This window comes from Acanthaster planci, linkage group LG14 (assembly GCF_054643075.1).
Source record: "Acanthaster planci isolate LZ-2023a linkage group LG14, COTS_SCS, whole genome shotgun sequence".
In the NCBI taxonomy this organism is placed as follows: Eukaryota; Metazoa; Echinodermata; class Asteroidea; order Valvatida; family Acanthasteridae; genus Acanthaster; species Acanthaster planci.
In genome coordinates, this window is record NC_141790.1 from 8,873,014 (window position 1) to 8,891,999 (window position 18,986).

At 45.2% G+C, this 18,986-nt stretch overlaps 1 protein-coding gene and 2 non-coding genes across 3 annotated transcripts; all 3 read left to right on the forward strand.

Moving 5' to 3' along the window:
- The first annotated feature begins 969 nt into the window (after window positions 1-969).
- On the forward strand, window positions 970-18,985 carry LOC110980758 (eukaryotic initiation factor 4A-I-like). The gene is made up of 10 exons (XM_022237706.2): window positions 970-1,129; window positions 8,382-8,478; window positions 8,970-9,105; window positions 11,864-12,003; window positions 12,524-12,689; window positions 13,459-13,571; window positions 13,978-14,121; window positions 15,176-15,313; window positions 16,572-16,741; window positions 17,646-18,985. The coding sequence occupies exons 1-10, from the start codon at window positions 1,098-1,100 to the stop codon at window positions 17,788-17,790; spliced, it is 1,281 nt and encodes a 426-aa protein (XP_022093398.2). The 5' UTR covers window positions 970-1,097; the 3' UTR covers window positions 17,791-18,985.
- Window positions 13,083-13,319, forward strand: LOC147796815 (small nucleolar RNA SNORA73 family). Its single transcript, XR_015427770.1, has one exon. It is a non-coding gene; the product is annotated as a small nucleolar RNA SNORA73 family (small nucleolar RNA).
- LOC147796816 (small nucleolar RNA SNORA73 family) lies at window positions 15,817-16,052 on the forward strand. Its single transcript, XR_015427771.1, has one exon. It is a non-coding gene; the product is annotated as a small nucleolar RNA SNORA73 family (small nucleolar RNA).
- Window position 18,986: the final 1 nt, after the last annotated feature.

An 18,986-nucleotide genomic window follows, 5' to 3' on the forward strand; every position in this document is an offset into this window, starting at 1 on the left:
AAATAATTCACTGATTCCTAACCAAGTTTGTTCCACTTTGAGCAGCGACGCCGTCGCTTATTGGAACGTAATCTCATCAGTTAATTAAAGGCACTGAACTCCACTTCCCTCCCGTCCATTGCATTCACACCTTCTGATCCATTTCCGTCAATTTTTAGATGTGTTTTCGGTTGATACATGATCCGTCGACAAGTAATACGTTATCAGTTACAGATTTTTTTTATTGTTTGTAGGGTTGTTTGTTTGTTGTATGTTTGTTTGTTGGTATGTTTGTCTGTTTGCTTTTTGATTGTATTAAAGGCGGTATATACATGTATATAACCCCCAAATAATGGGGTAACTATACTTCCTCTCGCAGGGGCGTGTCCACCGCTGCTTTATCATTTGGGTTGATGAAAGTAACCCCGTATACACATTGGCGCATGGGGCACTGACAGGAATGGTGTACATGTACATTTAAGTGGATTAAGACGTTTCTTGTGCATGTATGGAAAGTAACGAACTCGCCTCATGAAAAATATTTCTGCCACATGAATAATGTTTTAAAAACGAGTCATGTGGGACTATTTAAAATTGACAAATTTTGTCCATAAAGAATTGTAAAATCTCTCAGAGTGATTAATTGAACATGTGGGTACTCATTGATAAGTCATTATATTCCGGGTGAAAAGCTATTTTAACACTATCATCCAAGAACAAAAGCTTCCACGAAACGAGCCGGTACGTACGTCATGGCATGATAATTTTATGTAAATTTCTGACATTGCGCAATGTCATGCACCCACATGTGTGCATGACACCGGCACTTTTTCACCTGCTTCAGTATTCAAATATTACGGCGCTTATGGTTTTCTTCACATTTACTGATACTGGAAATAAATTTATCTATTTCCAAAGTTCAAAAAGAAATTTTTGGAGATTTTCTAGATTTTCAGTTTTTTCAAACTGCAAACTATTGAAGATTTTAGCGATTTCATTAGCAACTGGATCTACACCGGATAGCGTAGGCATACACTTATTAAAAGCACGTTCGTTCGCAAGCGCTCAGTCTTGATCCTCCATCCATCGGTCTTTTTCCCGCTGTGCATACAAGAAGAATGTCAAACGATTACAAAGAGTCTATTCCAGGGTAGGTATTTCCCCCTGATTTTTATAAATCTGATTTAGAAATATGTAGTCGATTTTCCTTACATATTATGTATAAACGAAGTTTGCTACAAAGTCTCAAATTGCTGATTTTGTGTTGTTTTTTGAACAAAAAACTTTGAGGTAAGATGGCGATATGGTCGATTTCCTGCCCACGACGACAGCACGTGCTCACACAAAAGTGCCTGTCCTCAATCTGCGATATCGTTTCGAATTTGTGTAACTATTCTCAGGAAAACATAGACAATTTTATGTTGGTGTCAAAAACATTGTGGAATGTTCTTTCATGTCGATGTTGTGAGGTTTTTCGTATTTTGCATTTTATTTGTCATCAACGTTCGACTTCAAGCTCGTCAAGCTGGCACCGACATGACCAATTGTGATAGTAACATGGTGAACGTGTCGTGTAAAGAACGTGATGAATCAGCATCTTGAACATGTTGAAAAGGTTCGACAACCTCAACGAAATTTAACATTGTTTGTAGTAGCAGCGCCTGTTAACTTTTTTAACCTTTCAAACTCAAGGTTCGGTCGGCAGGTTTTTCATGACACTTGTGTATAGTGTAACACCTGAAACTGATGTCTGATGACATGGGCGTAGCTGGGCAGTGTCCACCGTGGGCCCTTTGTTAAAGTGGACATGTTGGCCCATGATGGTTGGACATGTTGGATAGAGAACGTCACAAATTTGATATTGAAGTTGGTGATCAGTTGCTACTGAAGCCTCCTTAGCTTACTGTACCTTAACATGCTTTTAAAGATTTTTACGTTTATAAATGTCTCTTCCTCATTCCAGAATTTATGGTTTTATTATATTTTCGTAAGATTTCCCATACACAAATTTATTTTTTGTTCTTTTAAACTTGGCATCAGCCATCAGAAAGAGGTTACCTGTCCCAGAAGGTCAATTCAGGTCTAGCTTGGAAAGTATTGAAGCATTTACTTTAAAAAAATTGATTTTTTAAACAAGTCTCACAGGGTTTGTGTGGAGGGTGTTAAGTACGGTCTAGCCAGGTGGACTCCCTGACCGTTCTATGTTACGGACGGATTCCAGGGTACAAAGGGTGAAAAATTTTGTAACTAAAATTTGCAACATTTCAACCTTTTCCAAGGAGCCAATTTCACGTCTGTAACTCAACACCACCAAAGACAAAAACGTGAAAATAAAGTCGGGCTTAACGTTAATTCTTGCCATTGTTTTGGACTGTTCTCAGCCGTTCTCCAGTGCAGTTCGTACAGTATGCGCGCGCAAGAGTGTTGTAGGTCTCCAGACCTTTTTTTCAATCTCGGTCTCGCCCTGTCAGAGTCTCGGTCTTGGGAGGGCCCAGTCTCGGTCTCGAAAGCGCTGGTCTCGGTCTCAGATGCCATAGTCTCGGGTCTCCCTCTCGAGACCAGTCGAGACCATAACAAAATGTGCATCTAGCTACCACGCATGCCCGCGGTTGGAGAAGGCAAAATTACCTCCGCTCGAGTGAAATCTTCAACCACTGATATAAATACAACACAGTAATGTTCAGATTTTTTTGCGATAAACAACGCAATTGATGCTGGAATGAAGACTAGTCAGTGCAGCATGGTGCAACCTTGTCTCAAGTTGTTACTTTATTTTCAATCCAGAGTAGCCATGCTGCTTGACACCATGGAGATGAGGTTGTGAATAGTGGAATTTGCACTCTAGACTGGCTCCCATTCCCTACGTGGTCTCCTGCTGAACGTAGGGCCGGGATGGGAACCAGTCTGTGTGTGCGCACGCTATGAATTGTGTACATGTGTGAAAGTGCTTTCATTCCGTCTTGTATGTGGTACGTGTTGTTCTGGTAGTTTTGTTACGGTACATCTTTTTGGGTATTTGTTTTTCAGTATTTTGCTTACAAAAAACAGTCTAAGGATATTTGTTTTAATGTTCTCATATCATTTTGGATACTCTTAGGTTGAAAATGACCAGACCAGGGAAAAAGTAATGCAGGATCAATCATAAAAGAACTACGATATTCTTTAACACATTTTTGACCTAGGCCTATTTGTGTGTGTTTGTTTATGCTAATGTTTTCATTTTATTTCTTTTATACTTAATTGTACTGCCATCTGTTTGTCCCTATTTACCTTTTGGTAATAACTAAACATTGGTTTATGGTTGGTCTTGGATGTTGTGGTCTTGGTCTCAACCTGCAAAAGTCTCTGTCTCGAAGTCCTGGTCTTGGTCTTGAAGGAGTAGGTCTCGGTCTCGTATGCCTCGGTCTTGGTCTCGGACAACATTGGTGTGCAACTATTCAGCGTACAAGATTCCGACCCGTGTACCTGCACATCAAAACTACATGTTCTGACTGGAACTAGTGAAAGCGAAGTCTAAGCGAAGCACCGATTTTATATTATATTCTTGTCAATACTCTGATCACGATGCTATGCAGCCCTTCCATATTTCTTTAAGCGAATTCACTACTTTCGAAAACGCTCACATAAAGCACGCATCACACGACGGCACAGTGTTTCTCAGCCATGAGTAGCGTTGATCTCCATGCCGAGTACACACAACATCGGGCCGGGGGCGAGGCTGTGGCGTGCGCTGGTGACTGTTGGCCTAGTTACTTGCATGCAAGCCGAGTCTGCTGCGGCCAATACGGGATAGTTAAAATTCATGATTTGTACAAATCCTGGCCATTTTTTAGCATGTATTATGTGTTAACAAGTGGACTTAAAGACAAACGAAAGGTGTCCACAAAATTTGATAGAAGTTAAGGGACCCGGCAGTTCCGTGTCGAGGGGAGAGGGTATTGTCCAGCAAGGCTTTGGCACATTTCTGTTGCTAGCAATTTACCAATATCTGTTGATTTGTTTCATTTTAAAAGTTATACCAAACACAGTTTTGAAGAGATGGCGAACTTTTCCAGAAGGCACTGTCTAGATAAATTTTTTTTTAATAAACTAGACTGATATGAGAGTCAAAATCAGCGGTGAACAATGATGGTCTCTTGGGCCTGCATTTAAAAACGAAAAATCACCAACTTTGAGGTTTAAAAATGTTGACACAGTCTAGCTATCGGTCCATTGCTCTAAAATCCAACTCGTCACTGTCACTTACCAAATCAGTCTGCTTATTGTATGTTTAGTTTACGAATAAAAAAAATGAAAGGCTTATCAACTGCACGGTTTTTGCGTGATCGCTACCTACTGCACGTGCACGCCAGTACTGCCTCCGCATACTGTGTTCTCCATCAGTATAGCATCACTCTCGCCTGTTCATCACGATCATCATGCCCGCAATGAAATCCTCTTTTTATGCCTCAATTATCAAGATAAGTTACTGTTTCATATTAATAAAAATCAGATCTCTACACTATTGTGTATTTATGCATCTTTAACTAATAAAATTCTACGAACGAATTCAACATGTGAAACACTTCAAAGAGAGATCTTATAAAATAGCAGCCTGTGTCGCAAATTTATGATGTTTATAAACTGAAATTTTAAAGCAGAACAAAATCTGAACATTTTAGGGGCAACCAATAGTGGGTTAATTGGTCAGTCTGAAGCCCCCAATCCGACAAGAACGGAACTGCATTTTTATATATCGGCTCGACAGCAGGTGGGTACCAGTCACGTCCTCGGTGTAGCAGGTGAGCAACAGACCTTCAATGGAAATTGCGCACGCCTAGTGCGTGCATGCAACTCGGATTTTTTTCTGTCCTGAATGTGAATGTGCGTGCACTTTACAACTAGACTCGAGAACGGATGAATTGCGTCTAAAAAAAGTGAAGTTGTCTCTCACTTATTTTCCTTGATTTTGCAGTCCTTGGTTCCTTCTGAAATTCCTAAACCCCCCCCCAGACATATAGATAAAGCCACAAAGAACTTGCAAATGTGAAAATTAGTTTCTTCAACAAGGGAAATCAAGAACAAATTAGGACCAAATTTGTGGTCGTTGTGTACACAACTTTTATACCCTGGACATCAGTCGTAACGAAATGAAGACAACGTCCAATCTGAGCTAAGTGCAGCCGTGCTATTTTGTGTCAACAAAGCGTCAACAACCTGCAAATACCCTCTACAGATTTAAAAGTGGTTTTATCACATTTCCGAGACTCTTAGCACTTGCCATTGTGTAAAAGAAACATTGAATTTGCTTCTTGATTCTCAAGGGAAAAGGGAATTTTTTTGCAATGTATGAGGCCACACAAAAGATGGCGGCCGGTCAGACTCCACAAACTAGAGATATGATACACTGACTTTGATGTGTAGGAGCCTAACTAACATTGTAAATCAAAGTTGAGCTGTCTTGCATGAAACCCAACCTAAAAGATCATGAAGGTGGCATATTGTTGCATTGCGCAGTGCACCGGGGCGTATTTGCCCTGAGCCGGATCAGGAGAAGGCGCGATTTTCCCAGCAGCATGCACTCCTTCGTTGAGAACTGCACTTAGCTGGTTCACAAATGACTGTGAGATGCATGCATTATGGTCGCATTGCTACCGACAAAATGAACACTCCCCACCGACAGCTCTTTTCGACCATCGAGGAGGGTACTTTTTGCTCAAGTGGGATTGGATAGATCATTACGAACAGTGCTATCGGTTGTCGGCTGTCAGTTTCTGTCCATTTTTTAAACTGCAACCCGTGTTGGATGATCTCCAGCTCACAAGTTCACCACCATGGAGCGTGGCAGCTACATATATGTTACATAGTTTGTAAATGTTTGTTTCATGAGCCTGCTGGTCTCTGCAAAGTGGTGGAGCTGTTACGATCAGGAACTTTATGATCGAATGAAGGGTGGGGCTTCTTGCAAGTTAGATTATAATCAAGAGTTCCTGTTCAGTTCAGAATTAGTCTACAGTTTGTAAAATCCAAGGATTAACCCTAGTCCTTTTTATCAGGAACCATTCCCAATCCTCCCAAATCCTCAGATTTTCGACATGATAAAGTTCCATTCAGCCTCAATCCTCCAAAATTTCTTGGAAATGTTATTTGGAGGTGTGCCTACTGCCTGAATCCTTCAAAATCCTCTGGCAATTCCTCTTATGTTGAGGCAGTGCAAACGACATTCTTGAGCAGTGCGGTTGGTTCAAAAGAAATATCGGGCTAAATTCATGCTTGACTGAGCAAGAACAACGCAAGGTCTAACCCACGACCTTCACTCATGGCATCCTTTGCAATCACCCATGCACCTTTGCCAATTACCCTCAATCCTCCAAAATCCTCCAAAATCCCACCCCAAGGATTTTGGAGGATTGAGGAGGGCTAGGATTAAAGGGGAAATAATTCCATGTATGGACCCTGCTTGACATAATGTACATTGTCAAGCAGAGGAATCACCGAGGGACAATGAAAAGTCCATTCTAGATTTGAATCATGCTCAAAAAGGAGACAGACAAGCAATTTATCTCCTCACCAGAAAGGGTGTCACGATCTGATCTACATGTACATGCAGCCACCAACAAACTGAAGGAATGTTTTGAAACTAAAACTTCTCAGTGGCCTACGTTGTGGGGGAAGGGCTGCTTTGACAGTCCGGTTCGTAAGTGACTTCGTCGTACACGCGCTCACACCACAAAGTATTTCCATTGTTCGAACAGACAAGTTGTGCTTTAACTTCCGATTCTGTGGTCCAAGTAACTCTAAATGCTGTGGGTGTGGTTTAAACTGAATTGACTTTACACTTGCAAACCGAATAAACCATGTTCACAAGGAAGCTAATTTTCATCATATTCCCCGAATCTATCGTATTCAGTGTAACCTACCCAATGGGGTGGTGCCAGACTATTTGGGTTTCATGCGCCACTGTCTTTTTGTTGAATTGTTGCTTTAAACCTCCATCTTAATTTGGTTAGAAACCTTGTCAGACACATCGGACTGCATTATTCGTCAGTGCGGCTTGCTTGCCCAGTGTTACAAGATCCATCAGGTTGACTCTCCCCAAGGCGGAACAGCCTTGGGAGTCTGTGGTTGCCAGTCACCACAAGATCCAACAGTAGCTTTGTTCAGTGGGACTAGCTTCCATTGTCTGAGCTTGGCATCAAAGTGCATCAGACCTTTTCACTTAATGCACTGTGCTGCTTCTGGCGGGGTCAGGGTTTTAAAGCATTTAGAAATGATAAATAAATTTAAATTATTCGTCCTTGTAAATAACAGTAATCTGTTGTGAACTGTTATTTCATGGTTTTCACTTTTACAATTAAGTTCCCAAAATACAGAAGTTAACTTGCTTTCAGTGCAATATGGCCAACTTGTGCATTACGTCAGTTATTTGGGCAGGAGATCACAGGAACCAGAAACAGTTCTTCCGCTGCAGACCCCACCATTAGGTACATTTGATGAAGAAATGACGCCAGGGTTTAAGGATATGTGGAGCACGCTAGATTCAGCTTACACTTTACTAATTTGAACCGCCAGGCTCCATCTATTGGCTTGCCTATGTTTAACTGTACGGTCCTAAAGACAAATCTGAGGAGATGCCACTTGCTTTGTGGCCATTGCCTACTCCCCCCCCCCCCCACCGCACGTTTCAACTCGAGCGTGTGCGCATGAGCACTTCGGCAAATTCTGACACCTTATTGGTAGGACAGGAATGTAACGCATGTGTACCACCTGTGTGTGAATAAGATGGCCCGCAGTAATGGCTTCTCATTTTGCGGCATTTGTCTTCATTTTGGACGCCGTACAGTTCCAGTTTCTCAGTGTGGTGTGCTTTGGCTGTTTTTTAGTTTGTAAATCAAAGCAAGTGGTGTAAAGATGGGTTAGGCAATTTTTTCTCTCTCTCTTTGAGTCGTAAATTATCCGATTCTAATCATGTGTGCAGGCTGTAAATCCATGCATAGTTTGTTGCCCATTTTGTGTAGTGTTACAAAACGGGATGTGAACTGCCAAAATAGGGTACGTGTGTGGCTTTTCTCTTTGTTGGCACGTGAAAGGCTCGGTCTTCTTCAGGTCATTTTGTGAATGAGGGAGTGTTAGTTGTCAACTGGAGCATCTGTGTTTGCATGAGCAGACATGACTGACATCTTTTCTCCCCAACAGTCCGGAGTCTTGCACCTGTTGTAGGATTGAGGACCGTTGCTGTTAATCAATGTTTGCTGGGCACCAGGTTCCATTACAGCACCGGATAAACATGTACCACAATGAGCGAAAAATCTGATCTGGATTTTTTTCCCCTTTTCTTTTTGGTATGATGGAACTTTTGATTCTAAAGATAATGGTGAGAAATTCATTACTGATTATAAACATCTGTCTCCTTGACTTTATAGACCCCAGACAACCTCTGAAGGTTCTGGAAATGCTGGTAACTCCTGTGGCGTAGACAGCAGGGACCCTAACATAGGAGACCAGTCTAATGAAACTGAAGTAAGCAATCTAAAAATAGAAGCCCGACTGTTTGTGCCTTTCAGTAATAATTTTGTTTTTCCCCAATGTGGTGTAAAACAGATTAACCGAGAACCAACCTAAAAAAATATCTGGATCATTTTGAAGGTCGATTTCAGTTTTTCTGGTAAGTGCATTATTGGGAACTTAACCCAGGGGGCATTATCCCACTATGTAGAACTAACGCCAACAGAAAATTGAAAAGCAGACGGTCGGAAGAATCGTAATCAAACAGGAAGCTCACCAGAACTTCCACTTCCATCAGCGAACTGCCCTTTGACCGTGGTTGATTAAACTAGGGGCAGAGATCGCTGTAACATTTGACAATGAAAGTACGTTGGGGTTGTCAAAAAGTATGCCTGCACTTGGACGTTAACGTGTCTGACCCGAATTTGAAAAGATCGTCCACTGCTGCGACTGTGTTAAACTGGAAACTTCTCAAGACATACACCTTTCATTGTACGTTCCCTCAGAATTGCAGCACTACAGAATGTTACGAGAGCTTCGATGACATGGAATTGCCAGATCCCCTACTAAGGGGCATCTACGCTTACGGCTTTGAAAAACCCTCTGCTATTCAGCAGCTTGCTATAGTACCGTGTTGCCATGGTGAGTGAACTCTCCCACCCCCGCCCACACCCCATACGGTCATCCCTGTAACCTTGGGAAATCTGCACTCCCACCCCCGCCCACACCCCATATGGTCATCCCTGTAACCTTGGGAAATCTGCACTCCCACCCCTGCCCACACCCCATACGGTCATCCCTGTAACCTTGGGAAATCTGCACTCCCACCCCCCCCCACCCCATACGGTCATCCCTGCAACCTTGGGAAATCTGCACTCCCACCCCGCCCACACCCCATACGGTCATCCCTGTAACCTTGGGAAATCTGCACTCCCACCCCACACCCCATATGGTCATCCCTGTAACCTTGGGAAATCTGCACTCCCACCCCCCCCGCCCACACCCCATACGGTCATCCCTGTAACCTTGGGAAATCTGCACTCCCACCCCCGCCCACACCCCATACGGTCATCCCTGTAACCTTGGGAAATCTGCACTCCCACCCCGCCCACACCCCATACGGTCACCCCTGTAACCTTGGGAAATCTGCACTCCCACCCCGCCCACACCCCATACGGTCACCCCTGTAACCTTGGGAAATCTGCACTCCCACCCCCGCCCACACCCCATTCGGTCATCCCTGTAACCTTGGGAAATCTGCACTCCCACCCCCGCCCACACCCCATACGGTCATCCCTGTAACCTTGGGAAATCTGCACTCCCACCCCCCCCCACACCCCCCACGGTCATCCCCGTAACCTTGGGAAATCTGCACTCCCCCCCCCCCCCCCCCCCACACCGTCATCCTTGTAACCTTGGGAAATCTGCACTCCCACCCCCGCCCACACCCCATACGGTCATCCCTGTAACCTTGGGAAATCTGCACTCCCACCCCGCCCACACCCCATACGGTCACCCCTGTAACCTTGGGAAATCTGCACTCCCACCCCGCCCACACCCCATACGGTCACCCCTGTAACCTTGGGAAATCTGCACTCCCACCCCGCCCACACCCCATACGGTCATCCCTGTAACCTTGGGAAATCTGCACTCCCACCCCGCCCACACCCCATACGGTCATCCCTGTAACCTTGGGAAATCTGCACTCCCACCCCGCCCACACCCCATACGGTCATCCCTGTAACCTTGGGAAATCTGCACTCCCACCCCACACCCCATATGGTCATCCCTGTAACCTTGGGAAATCTGCACTCCCCCCCCGCCCACACCCCATACGGTCATCCCTGTACCCTTGGGAACTCTGCACTCCCACCCCGCCCACACCCCATACGGTCATCCCTGTAACCTTGGGAAATCTGCACTCCCACCCCTGCCCACACCCCATACGGTCACCCCTGTAACCTTGGGAAATCTGCACTCCCACCCCGCCCACACCCCATACGGTCACCCCTGTAACCTTGGGAAATCTGCACTCCCACCCCCCGCCCACACCCCATTCGGTCATCCCTGTAACCTTGGGAAATCTGCACTCCCACCCCGCCCACACCCCATACGGTCATCCCTGTAACCTTGGGAAATCTGCACTCCCACCCCCCCCCCACCCCCTACGGTCATCCCTGTAACCTTGGGAAATCTGCACTCCCACCCCGCCCACACCCCATACGGTCATCCCTGTAACCTTGGGAAATCTGCACTCCCACCCCGGCCCACACCCCATACGGTCATCCCTGTAACCTTGGGAAATCTGCACTCCCACCCCGCCCACACCCCATACGGTCACCCCTGTAACCTTGGGAAATCTGCACTCCCACCCCGCCCACACCCCATACGGTCACCCCTGTAACCTTGGGAAATCTGCACTCCCACCCCGCCCACACCCCCTACCGTCATCCCTGTAACCTTGGGAAATCTGCACTCCCACCTCGCCCACACCCCATACGGTCATCCCTGTAACCTTGGGAAATCTGCACTCCCAACCCGCCCACACCCCATACGGTCATCCCTGTAACCTTGGGAAATCTGCACTCCCACCCCTGCCCACACCCCATACGGTCATCCCTGTAACCTTGGGAAATCTGCACTCCCACCCCCGCCCACACCCCATACGGTCATCCCTGTAACCTTGGGAAATCTGCACTCCCACCCCCGCCCACACCCCATATGGTCATCGCTGTAACCTTGGGAAATCTGCACTCCCACCCCTGCCCACACCCCATACGGTCATCCCTGTAACCTTGGGAAATCTGCACTCCCACCCCCGCCCACACCCCATACGGTCATCCCTGTAACCTTGGGAAATCTGCACTCCCACCCCGCCCACACCTCATATGGTCATCCCTGTAACCTTGGGAAATCTGCACTCCCACCCCGCCCACACCCCATACGGTCACCCCTGTAACCTTGGGAAATCTGCACTCCCACCCCGCCCACACCCCATACGGTCACCCCTGTAACCTTGGGAAATCTGCACTCCCACCCCTGCCCACACCCCATACGGTCATCCCTGTAACCTTGGGAAATCTGCACTCCCACCCCCGCCCACACCCCGTATGGTCATCCCTGTAACCTTGGGAAATCTGCACGGACTGTGCAGAGATAAGGGGTCGGCTGTATCCCTGTTGTCGGACATTACTGAGAGGTAACATTTTGGTGTTTGCAAGGACTGTTCAAGGGGTAGTAAAGAGAACATAGTTTGGAAATGTGAACGTTGCATACAAGTTTTGCGATATTTTAATTGATTTAACATGTCGGCATCTAATTGCGCTTCGTTGCTTCCTTGCAGCTAGTTCTTGTACTGCCACAAATGCTAGGTGTTTTTTGTTCTCATTTCATTCGCCAGGCAAAGACGTTATTGCTCAGGCCCAGTCGGGCACTGGAAAGACGGCCACGTTTGCCATCTCCATCCTGCGCCAAATTGACACGAGCAAGAACGAAGTCCAGGCACTGGTCCTGGCCCCGACCAGAGAGCTGGCTACCCAGGTACAGGCAGAGAGATGGAGGGCGGAATATTTGATCCGTTCCCAGTGTGCAGACTCGGTAGAAAGCACGCCCCCATCTGTTTTTTGTTTTTGTTTTTTTTTCTTTAGTGGGATCCATGATGAAAGCAGATCCATGATCAAACTGTCTAAACCAGTGATGCTTTGTAAGGCTTGCTTTGACCCTGTTTGTGTGAGAAAAGAACCAAAAAGATTTAAATTGGTGAATGATGCTTGACAGAGGAGACAGTTCAAAGTTATTTGGATTTCATGATCATATCTTATGGCTCCTTCGGGGATTTTTGCCTTAAGCAGGATTAATCAGGGAGAAAAATCCGTCCACCTTCATTTGGTGTAATGTTGCCAGTCAGCTGAACACACCAGTGCCTTCCACACAGTGTTAGAGGACGCATTGCCTTGTCACTAAAGACTCTCGAGCAAAGCGTGGTGCCGATTCAGATGCTGTAAAGCGAGAATCGAGCCCAGTGGATCCATTTGTTTTTTTTTTTTCCTTGGAACTGCAGATCCAGAAGGTGATCCTGGCGCTGGGCGACTACATGAATGCCAAGTGTGTGGCCTGCATCGGCGGCACCGCCGTGCAGACGGACATCTCCAAGCTGGGAACGAAGGTCCACATTGTGGTGGGCACCCCCGGCAGAGTCTTTGACATGATCCGGAGGAACGTCCTGAGTGAGTTCATGTGCCCGTTTCTCTTGGGACTTGTTAAGACAATCTGCAGTTTGGTCAAAAGCTGCGGAGGTCAGAAAGCAGCGCTGATTGATTAATTTTGGAAGGAAATGCTCATTGGGGGCATGGGATGCGTAGACCGGATAGATCCATGAGGAGGGAAATTGATTATGCAAATGTAACTTAAATGCTCGTACATTGCAGATGGTCTGGAAAGTAGAAACATCCGACAAGATACAAAAGATGTTGCCGACTTAGACGGAACACTTTGAAATATGATTTCTCTTGGAATGGGAAGGGAATCGTTTGTTGATTTTTTTTTGTAGTAAGCATTGCTACTTGCCAGTAATGGCAATCTCTTTCTATACGAATTTCACAAGTAAATGCGGTTTCCCACCGACGATGGTATCCAGGCGGCTTAACACACCGCCCGGCTCTGCCAGTGTGGCGTATGGGAGCTGAACCCTTCTGTCAGGGTTCTGATGTACATTCCCCTTCCACGACGTTGGAGAGCAAACCCCCTGTCCCCGATGTTCCGGCATTGGTGTGGACAGGGCTCCTCGCATATTCCTGCGTCTTCTCTGAGCCACTCGGTGGCGGTGACTGAGGGGGTAAACCATGCGAGGAACAGCTGCAGAGGAACAGCACAGAAATGTGTTAAGCGCAGAAAACGTTTGCTTAGTAAAATTGGTCAACAGCTTAAAGTCGCTAATTCTGTGCTTGTCGCGTCTGCTTTCCATCTTACTTAACATTATGGATTTGCCTCTGACAGACACCGACTACATCAAGATGTTTGTCTTGGATGAAGCCGACGAGATGTTGTCCAGGGGCTTCAAGGATCAAATCTATGACGTCTTCAGGATGCTGAACCATGATTTGCTCCAGGTCAGTTGACTTCATTGACATGCTTGTCTGTTGACCCTAACCTCACTGAAAATTACAAAGTACCACTTAATAAAATGTAGCATACAGCGCTGTGGCTTGTACGAGTGCATGACCTTGTTTCTCGGAACGAGTAACAATGGACGTGCCCTAGTAGTAATTTGTAGTGCTAGGCCCTTCGGGCTCAGACAGCTACTTAATATTTCTTTAGTACAAAAGCCGAGGGAGGCAGGGTTTAACATAAAAAATCCTGGGCAGTAAGATTTCATCTTCAGTCTGGCTAATTTCAGGAAGTCACTATACATGACACTGATTGCCCTCCCCCCACCGCAAAAAAAATCCCTCAAGGTTATCTCGGAGTTAATTTTGGGTTGAAGGCTTCAGAACTAGGTCCTGTGTGCTCTCGCAGGTGATCTTATTGTCGGCCACCATGCCCCCAGACGTGCTGGACGTGACCACCAAGTTCATGGTCAAGCCTATCCGCATCCTGGTGAAGAAGGAGGAGCTGTCGCTGGAGGGCATCAAGCAGTTCTACGTCAACGTAGAAAAGGAGGTACGATTGTCCGCAGGTGGACCTAGTCCGCATCCACCATCAGCCCCAGAGCTAGGCAATCACGATACAGTGCACAAGACCGGACAATGTTATTCCACTCACATCCTGACTGACTAGATAGCAGATTTGATTTAATAATGATAATGGAATAATAATGAATTATTTAAAAAAAAACGCTTTCCATGGCAATGACATCTCAAAGCACTGTACACTAAAATGCAAAAATTAAATTAACTTTAAATAATTAAAACAAAGTAACAGGAGTTATAAAACAAAAATAAACATTAAATTAAAATGTGAATAAAACGAAGAAATTCAAACTAACAAGTACAATTTAAGTAATAATCCTTAAATAAATGTGTTTTTAAGCGAGATTTAAAAGTATCCAAAGTGTCAGCAGAGCGCATTGCTACTGCTTTGTTTCCGCTGCTCACCACGTGTTGGACAGAATATCAAGATTTTCATCCTTTCTAGAGCAACTGCCTCATTACACTTTGTCAGCTCCAGATGTTTCCTTGTCTGAAGTGTGGGGGTAAGCCTCAAACAACTGGATGTATTTCATGTTTGAAATAACAGGCAAGGAGTTTAACCCCACAGATGTCTAGAGGAAAACGAACGCATACTTGTTAAAGATGGCCAAATGCCGCAGAACAGTGTAATTACAAGGTCCTGTGGACTTTACAAATAACCTTGTTATGACAGCTACGTACATTATCACTTATACTTGTGTACTGTCGGTGCTCGTATCTCTGTTCGGTTGTAGTTTGGTGCGCAAAACGTTGTCTGAAATGAAATAGGAGATTTTGCTTCTTATGAGATTGGCATTGTTGCCCAGGAGTGACCCAACAGAGGTTTTGGGTGGCTGCCATCTTGTGGGGCACTGCTTTTGTTCCACAGGGTATGCTCGAAGGAGGTTTCCCTGTTGAGCAAAAGAAAACTGCCCTGCGAGATGGCTACCACACAAAACCTCTGTTAATGCTTGGTCATAGATGAATATTAAAATTTGTAGAATTCAGAAAGACCTCATCTTCACTTGTCTTTGTCCATTTCATAGGACTGGAAGTTTGACACTCTCTGCGACTTGTATGAAACGCTGACCATCACGCAGGCTGTCATTTTCTGCAATACGAGAAGGAAAGTGTCCATGTTGCACGACGCTATGACGAGGAAAGACTTCACCGTCTCCAGCATGGTAAGTCTGAAGAGTTTCTCCATCCTGGGATTGCTTAATAGCATAGTCGATGATAGGTCTGCTTGGCGGTTACCGGTCACCATACATGGGGGGGGGGCAATTTCATAGTTGCTAATCTTAGAAAATTTTGAAAATATTTGCTTTGCGAAAAATGGATTTCCTGGTCATAAGGTACATGGTAAATATGCTGCGTGTGACTGGTGCCCTGCCAACTAATCTAGATTTTTTCTGCTTTGCTTTGGTATGCAATTAGGTCCTGTTTACTGACTTTAAATGGTTCTCATTAGATATTTCTGAGGCATACAGGCTTGTCTCGGAGTAGCCTCAGGTCTGAAGACATTGAAGTGGAAGATGACTGCACCTGATCAGAGTCCAATCATCAATTAAGTCTAAAGTAGTTGGTGTTTTGAATTGGCCTGACGATGTACACGATTGTTCCAATTGTGCAAATGTTTTTTATAAGCTTGCCAGATTTCAGTTGCTTAGAATCGTTCAAATTACAGCTAACGATGGTATCCAGGCGGCTTAACACACCGCCCGGCTCTGCCAGTGTGGCGTATGGGAGCTGAACCCTTCTGTCAGGGTTCTGATGTACATTCCCCTTCCACGACGTTGGAGAGCAAACCCCCTGTCCCCGATGTTCCGGCATTGGTGTGGACAGGGCTCCTCGCATATTCCTGCGTCTTCTCTGAGCCACTCGGTGGCGGTGACTGAGGGGTAAACCATGCGAGGAATATTCACAACCTGCAAATATCCAGAAGGACTCACTTGTCGTGACAAGTTCTGTCGGTCATAATTCGGGCAGTCTCAAGTTCCATTGAAGACTGGTTATAAATTAAGGATTCCCTTTCCATTTACCCCTTGCGCTTGCAAGTCTGGCGATCTAACCTGGTGTAGGTTTATTGACTTGGGCCTCTGTACTCATCTGTGTGAACATATTGTGTAGATGTTTTAGGAGTTTCAACTCGTTCTTCTGTTCAAATAGTTTAAGATGGTTTGGTATTTCAAAAGGGAGAGGCCATTCAAGAACACTGCAACTGAGGTCGTGCCAGCTCAAATATGTGCAGTGCTTGTGAGTCTGTGTGTTGCAGCATGGACAGGGCGGACCTGAGGCGCGCACACAAACAATAACAACCCACAATTTGCTTTGCTTAGGGCACACTCTGTTGAAGTACCCAACTGGCTGACCACGACTAGTCCAGCCGTTAACGCAAGTTGTCATTCTCTTGTCTTTTTTTTTTTTGTTCGTTTCCTCCAGCACGGAGATATGGAGCAGAAGGACCGGGACATCATCATGAGGGAGTTCCGCTCTGGCTCCAGCCGCGTGCTGATCACCACTGACCTGCTGGCCCGTGGTATTGACGTCCAGCAGATCTCGCTGGTCATCAACTATGACCTGCCCTCCAACAGGGAGAACTACATTCACAGGTGAGTGGTTTTAATTGGTTTAAACATCAGAAATTTTAATGTTACGCTGGGGTCAACACCCGCACTCCTAGCAGGTATTTTATTTGAGTTGATCACTCTTAGAAATTGAAGACAGTGTTCCAAACGGGCTGTGTTCTTTGTCAGATGTAACAGGGACATGAGAAAAATTGGACTCCAATTTTAGAGAATGACCCAGCTGGTGGTTAATGCCGAGCAGTACCCTGAATGTTATGTTGGAACTTCCCAAAAAGCACCGTGATGATTTCCTGATCATGTCATTTGCGGTCGTCAGAGGGAAGGAGAGCAAACCTTGCAATGCGTAATGGGTGGGGCGTGGGAGATTGCACCTGCTCCTTCATGTCTCAATATGCATAGCTACACTCCTATCAGCACACGGATGACCCCCAGACAAAGCCTTCCTATCCACACCCTGAAAAGGGTCAAGCAAAACCTGGAAGATTTTTCCAAATATGACCCACTCTGTAAAAGTTAAACACAAGTCACTGGAGCCACTTTTGAGTTTTACTGTGTTAGATTGGGTTCTTTGTTTCGTTTTGATGCCACTCAGTTTGGTATGATGGAAATTGGATGTTTTGTGGTTTTAAATTGTTGAGGATTCTTACTGTGTAAACACTGTGCAAGATTCTTTCAAAGGCCCATAGCTCAAAAGTGGCCCAGGCGATGTGACTCATTTATTGCAGAGCGTGTGAGAAGTACAATTTATAGAATTTTCATCTCAAAGCTGTGAAGTGACCAGAATTAGAATGAGCTCACAGTTGAATGCCCCAAGGCAAACTTGGGGCTGTCTTCAAGACCAGTTGCTTGGTGTTGCAGGTCATGTTCCTTGAAATCCTCTGATGCGATTGTAGTTTCCAAATTGTTTCTTCTTTTTCTCACCTTACAGGATTGGCCGTGGTGGCCGCTTTGGTCGGAAGGGTGTAGCTATCAATTTCGTCGCTCAAGAGGACTTGCGAGCCCTCCAGGAACTAGAAGAGTTTTATAACACTGACATTGATGAGATGCCCATGAACGTGGCCGACCTGATTTAATTCTCTGTGGACAAGTCGCCGTGGCGACGCCATTCGCAGTGCCTGATTGGTCCTCTGCTTACGGACAGGATCCTCCTCGGACGTGCGACGACACCTGCGTATTACTTGCGAAAATTGAGCTAAAGCCATTCGAGTCTTTAGTGACCAAAAAGCGAGTTGGGGTTTATTGTTTTTATGGGGTTTCAGTGTGACATTTAGATATCAGGTCCATAAAGCACCTGAGATTTGTTGATCGTCCGTTTGGATTGAATCACTGACTGCGATAAGCTCGACAAGGCTAACTCCAAGGGGGCCATTCTCTTCCCCCTTTACAAAAGGGGGCCCACCCTCTGTGGGCCAAGTAGTGTTTACTTGTAAAACTTATGGATATTGATATTTTAAGTATTTAAAGCGAGCATTACCCGTGAGCTGATGTAGTTGTATCTGTAGTTGTTACCATAAAGAGTATTTTCCTTTGGAGCACTTTGTTAATATATATATTATAAAAATAAATTGTTTGGGTTGAAACTTAAAAAAAGTTGCAGCTGTTGCAGTGTGTCGCAAAGCTGTACTTGTATTGTTACGGTAAGAGAATTTGCTTAAGAAAAAAAACCTATTACAGCAATGGATTTATATGACTGCTGTTTGATTGTCATCTTAAATATCAACTTCACCGGCAATTATAATTGTAACCAAGAACCTGATGGGTTCTTTTCTGTTGAGTCGCTTCTACATTTGCCAAAGAGACTCGGGGCCTACGTTGCCAAAAACATAAACGAGAAGGCATATTTTAGGGGGGATACGGTTTCTTTCAACTCACTGCTGGCATGTTTAACTGGCGATGGCTGCTGGGTGCTATTGAGAAAGTCACGTCGGGGATATATTCTGACGCATTTTTCTGTAAGGTGTTTCAGGTGTTACCGATTTGGTCAGGAATGGAAACCATTAATCGTTTTATGTCTGCGCTCGTTCCAAGTTGCAAAAGAATTAAATGTAAATGTATCTTCAATATCATTAATGTACGTGCAAGTAACGAAACCTTTATCCAGACAAACGTCGGTAATACATTTTAAAAGGCCACTAATTCTGTTGATCATTTCAGTCTCAATTGATGTTTGTCATTGTCACATATGCTGGTTATTAGTTGGGTTAATGCTCCCGATTTTGTTGTACTATGTGTATTGTCTAGATTTATTAAATACATGTACAAAAATTAC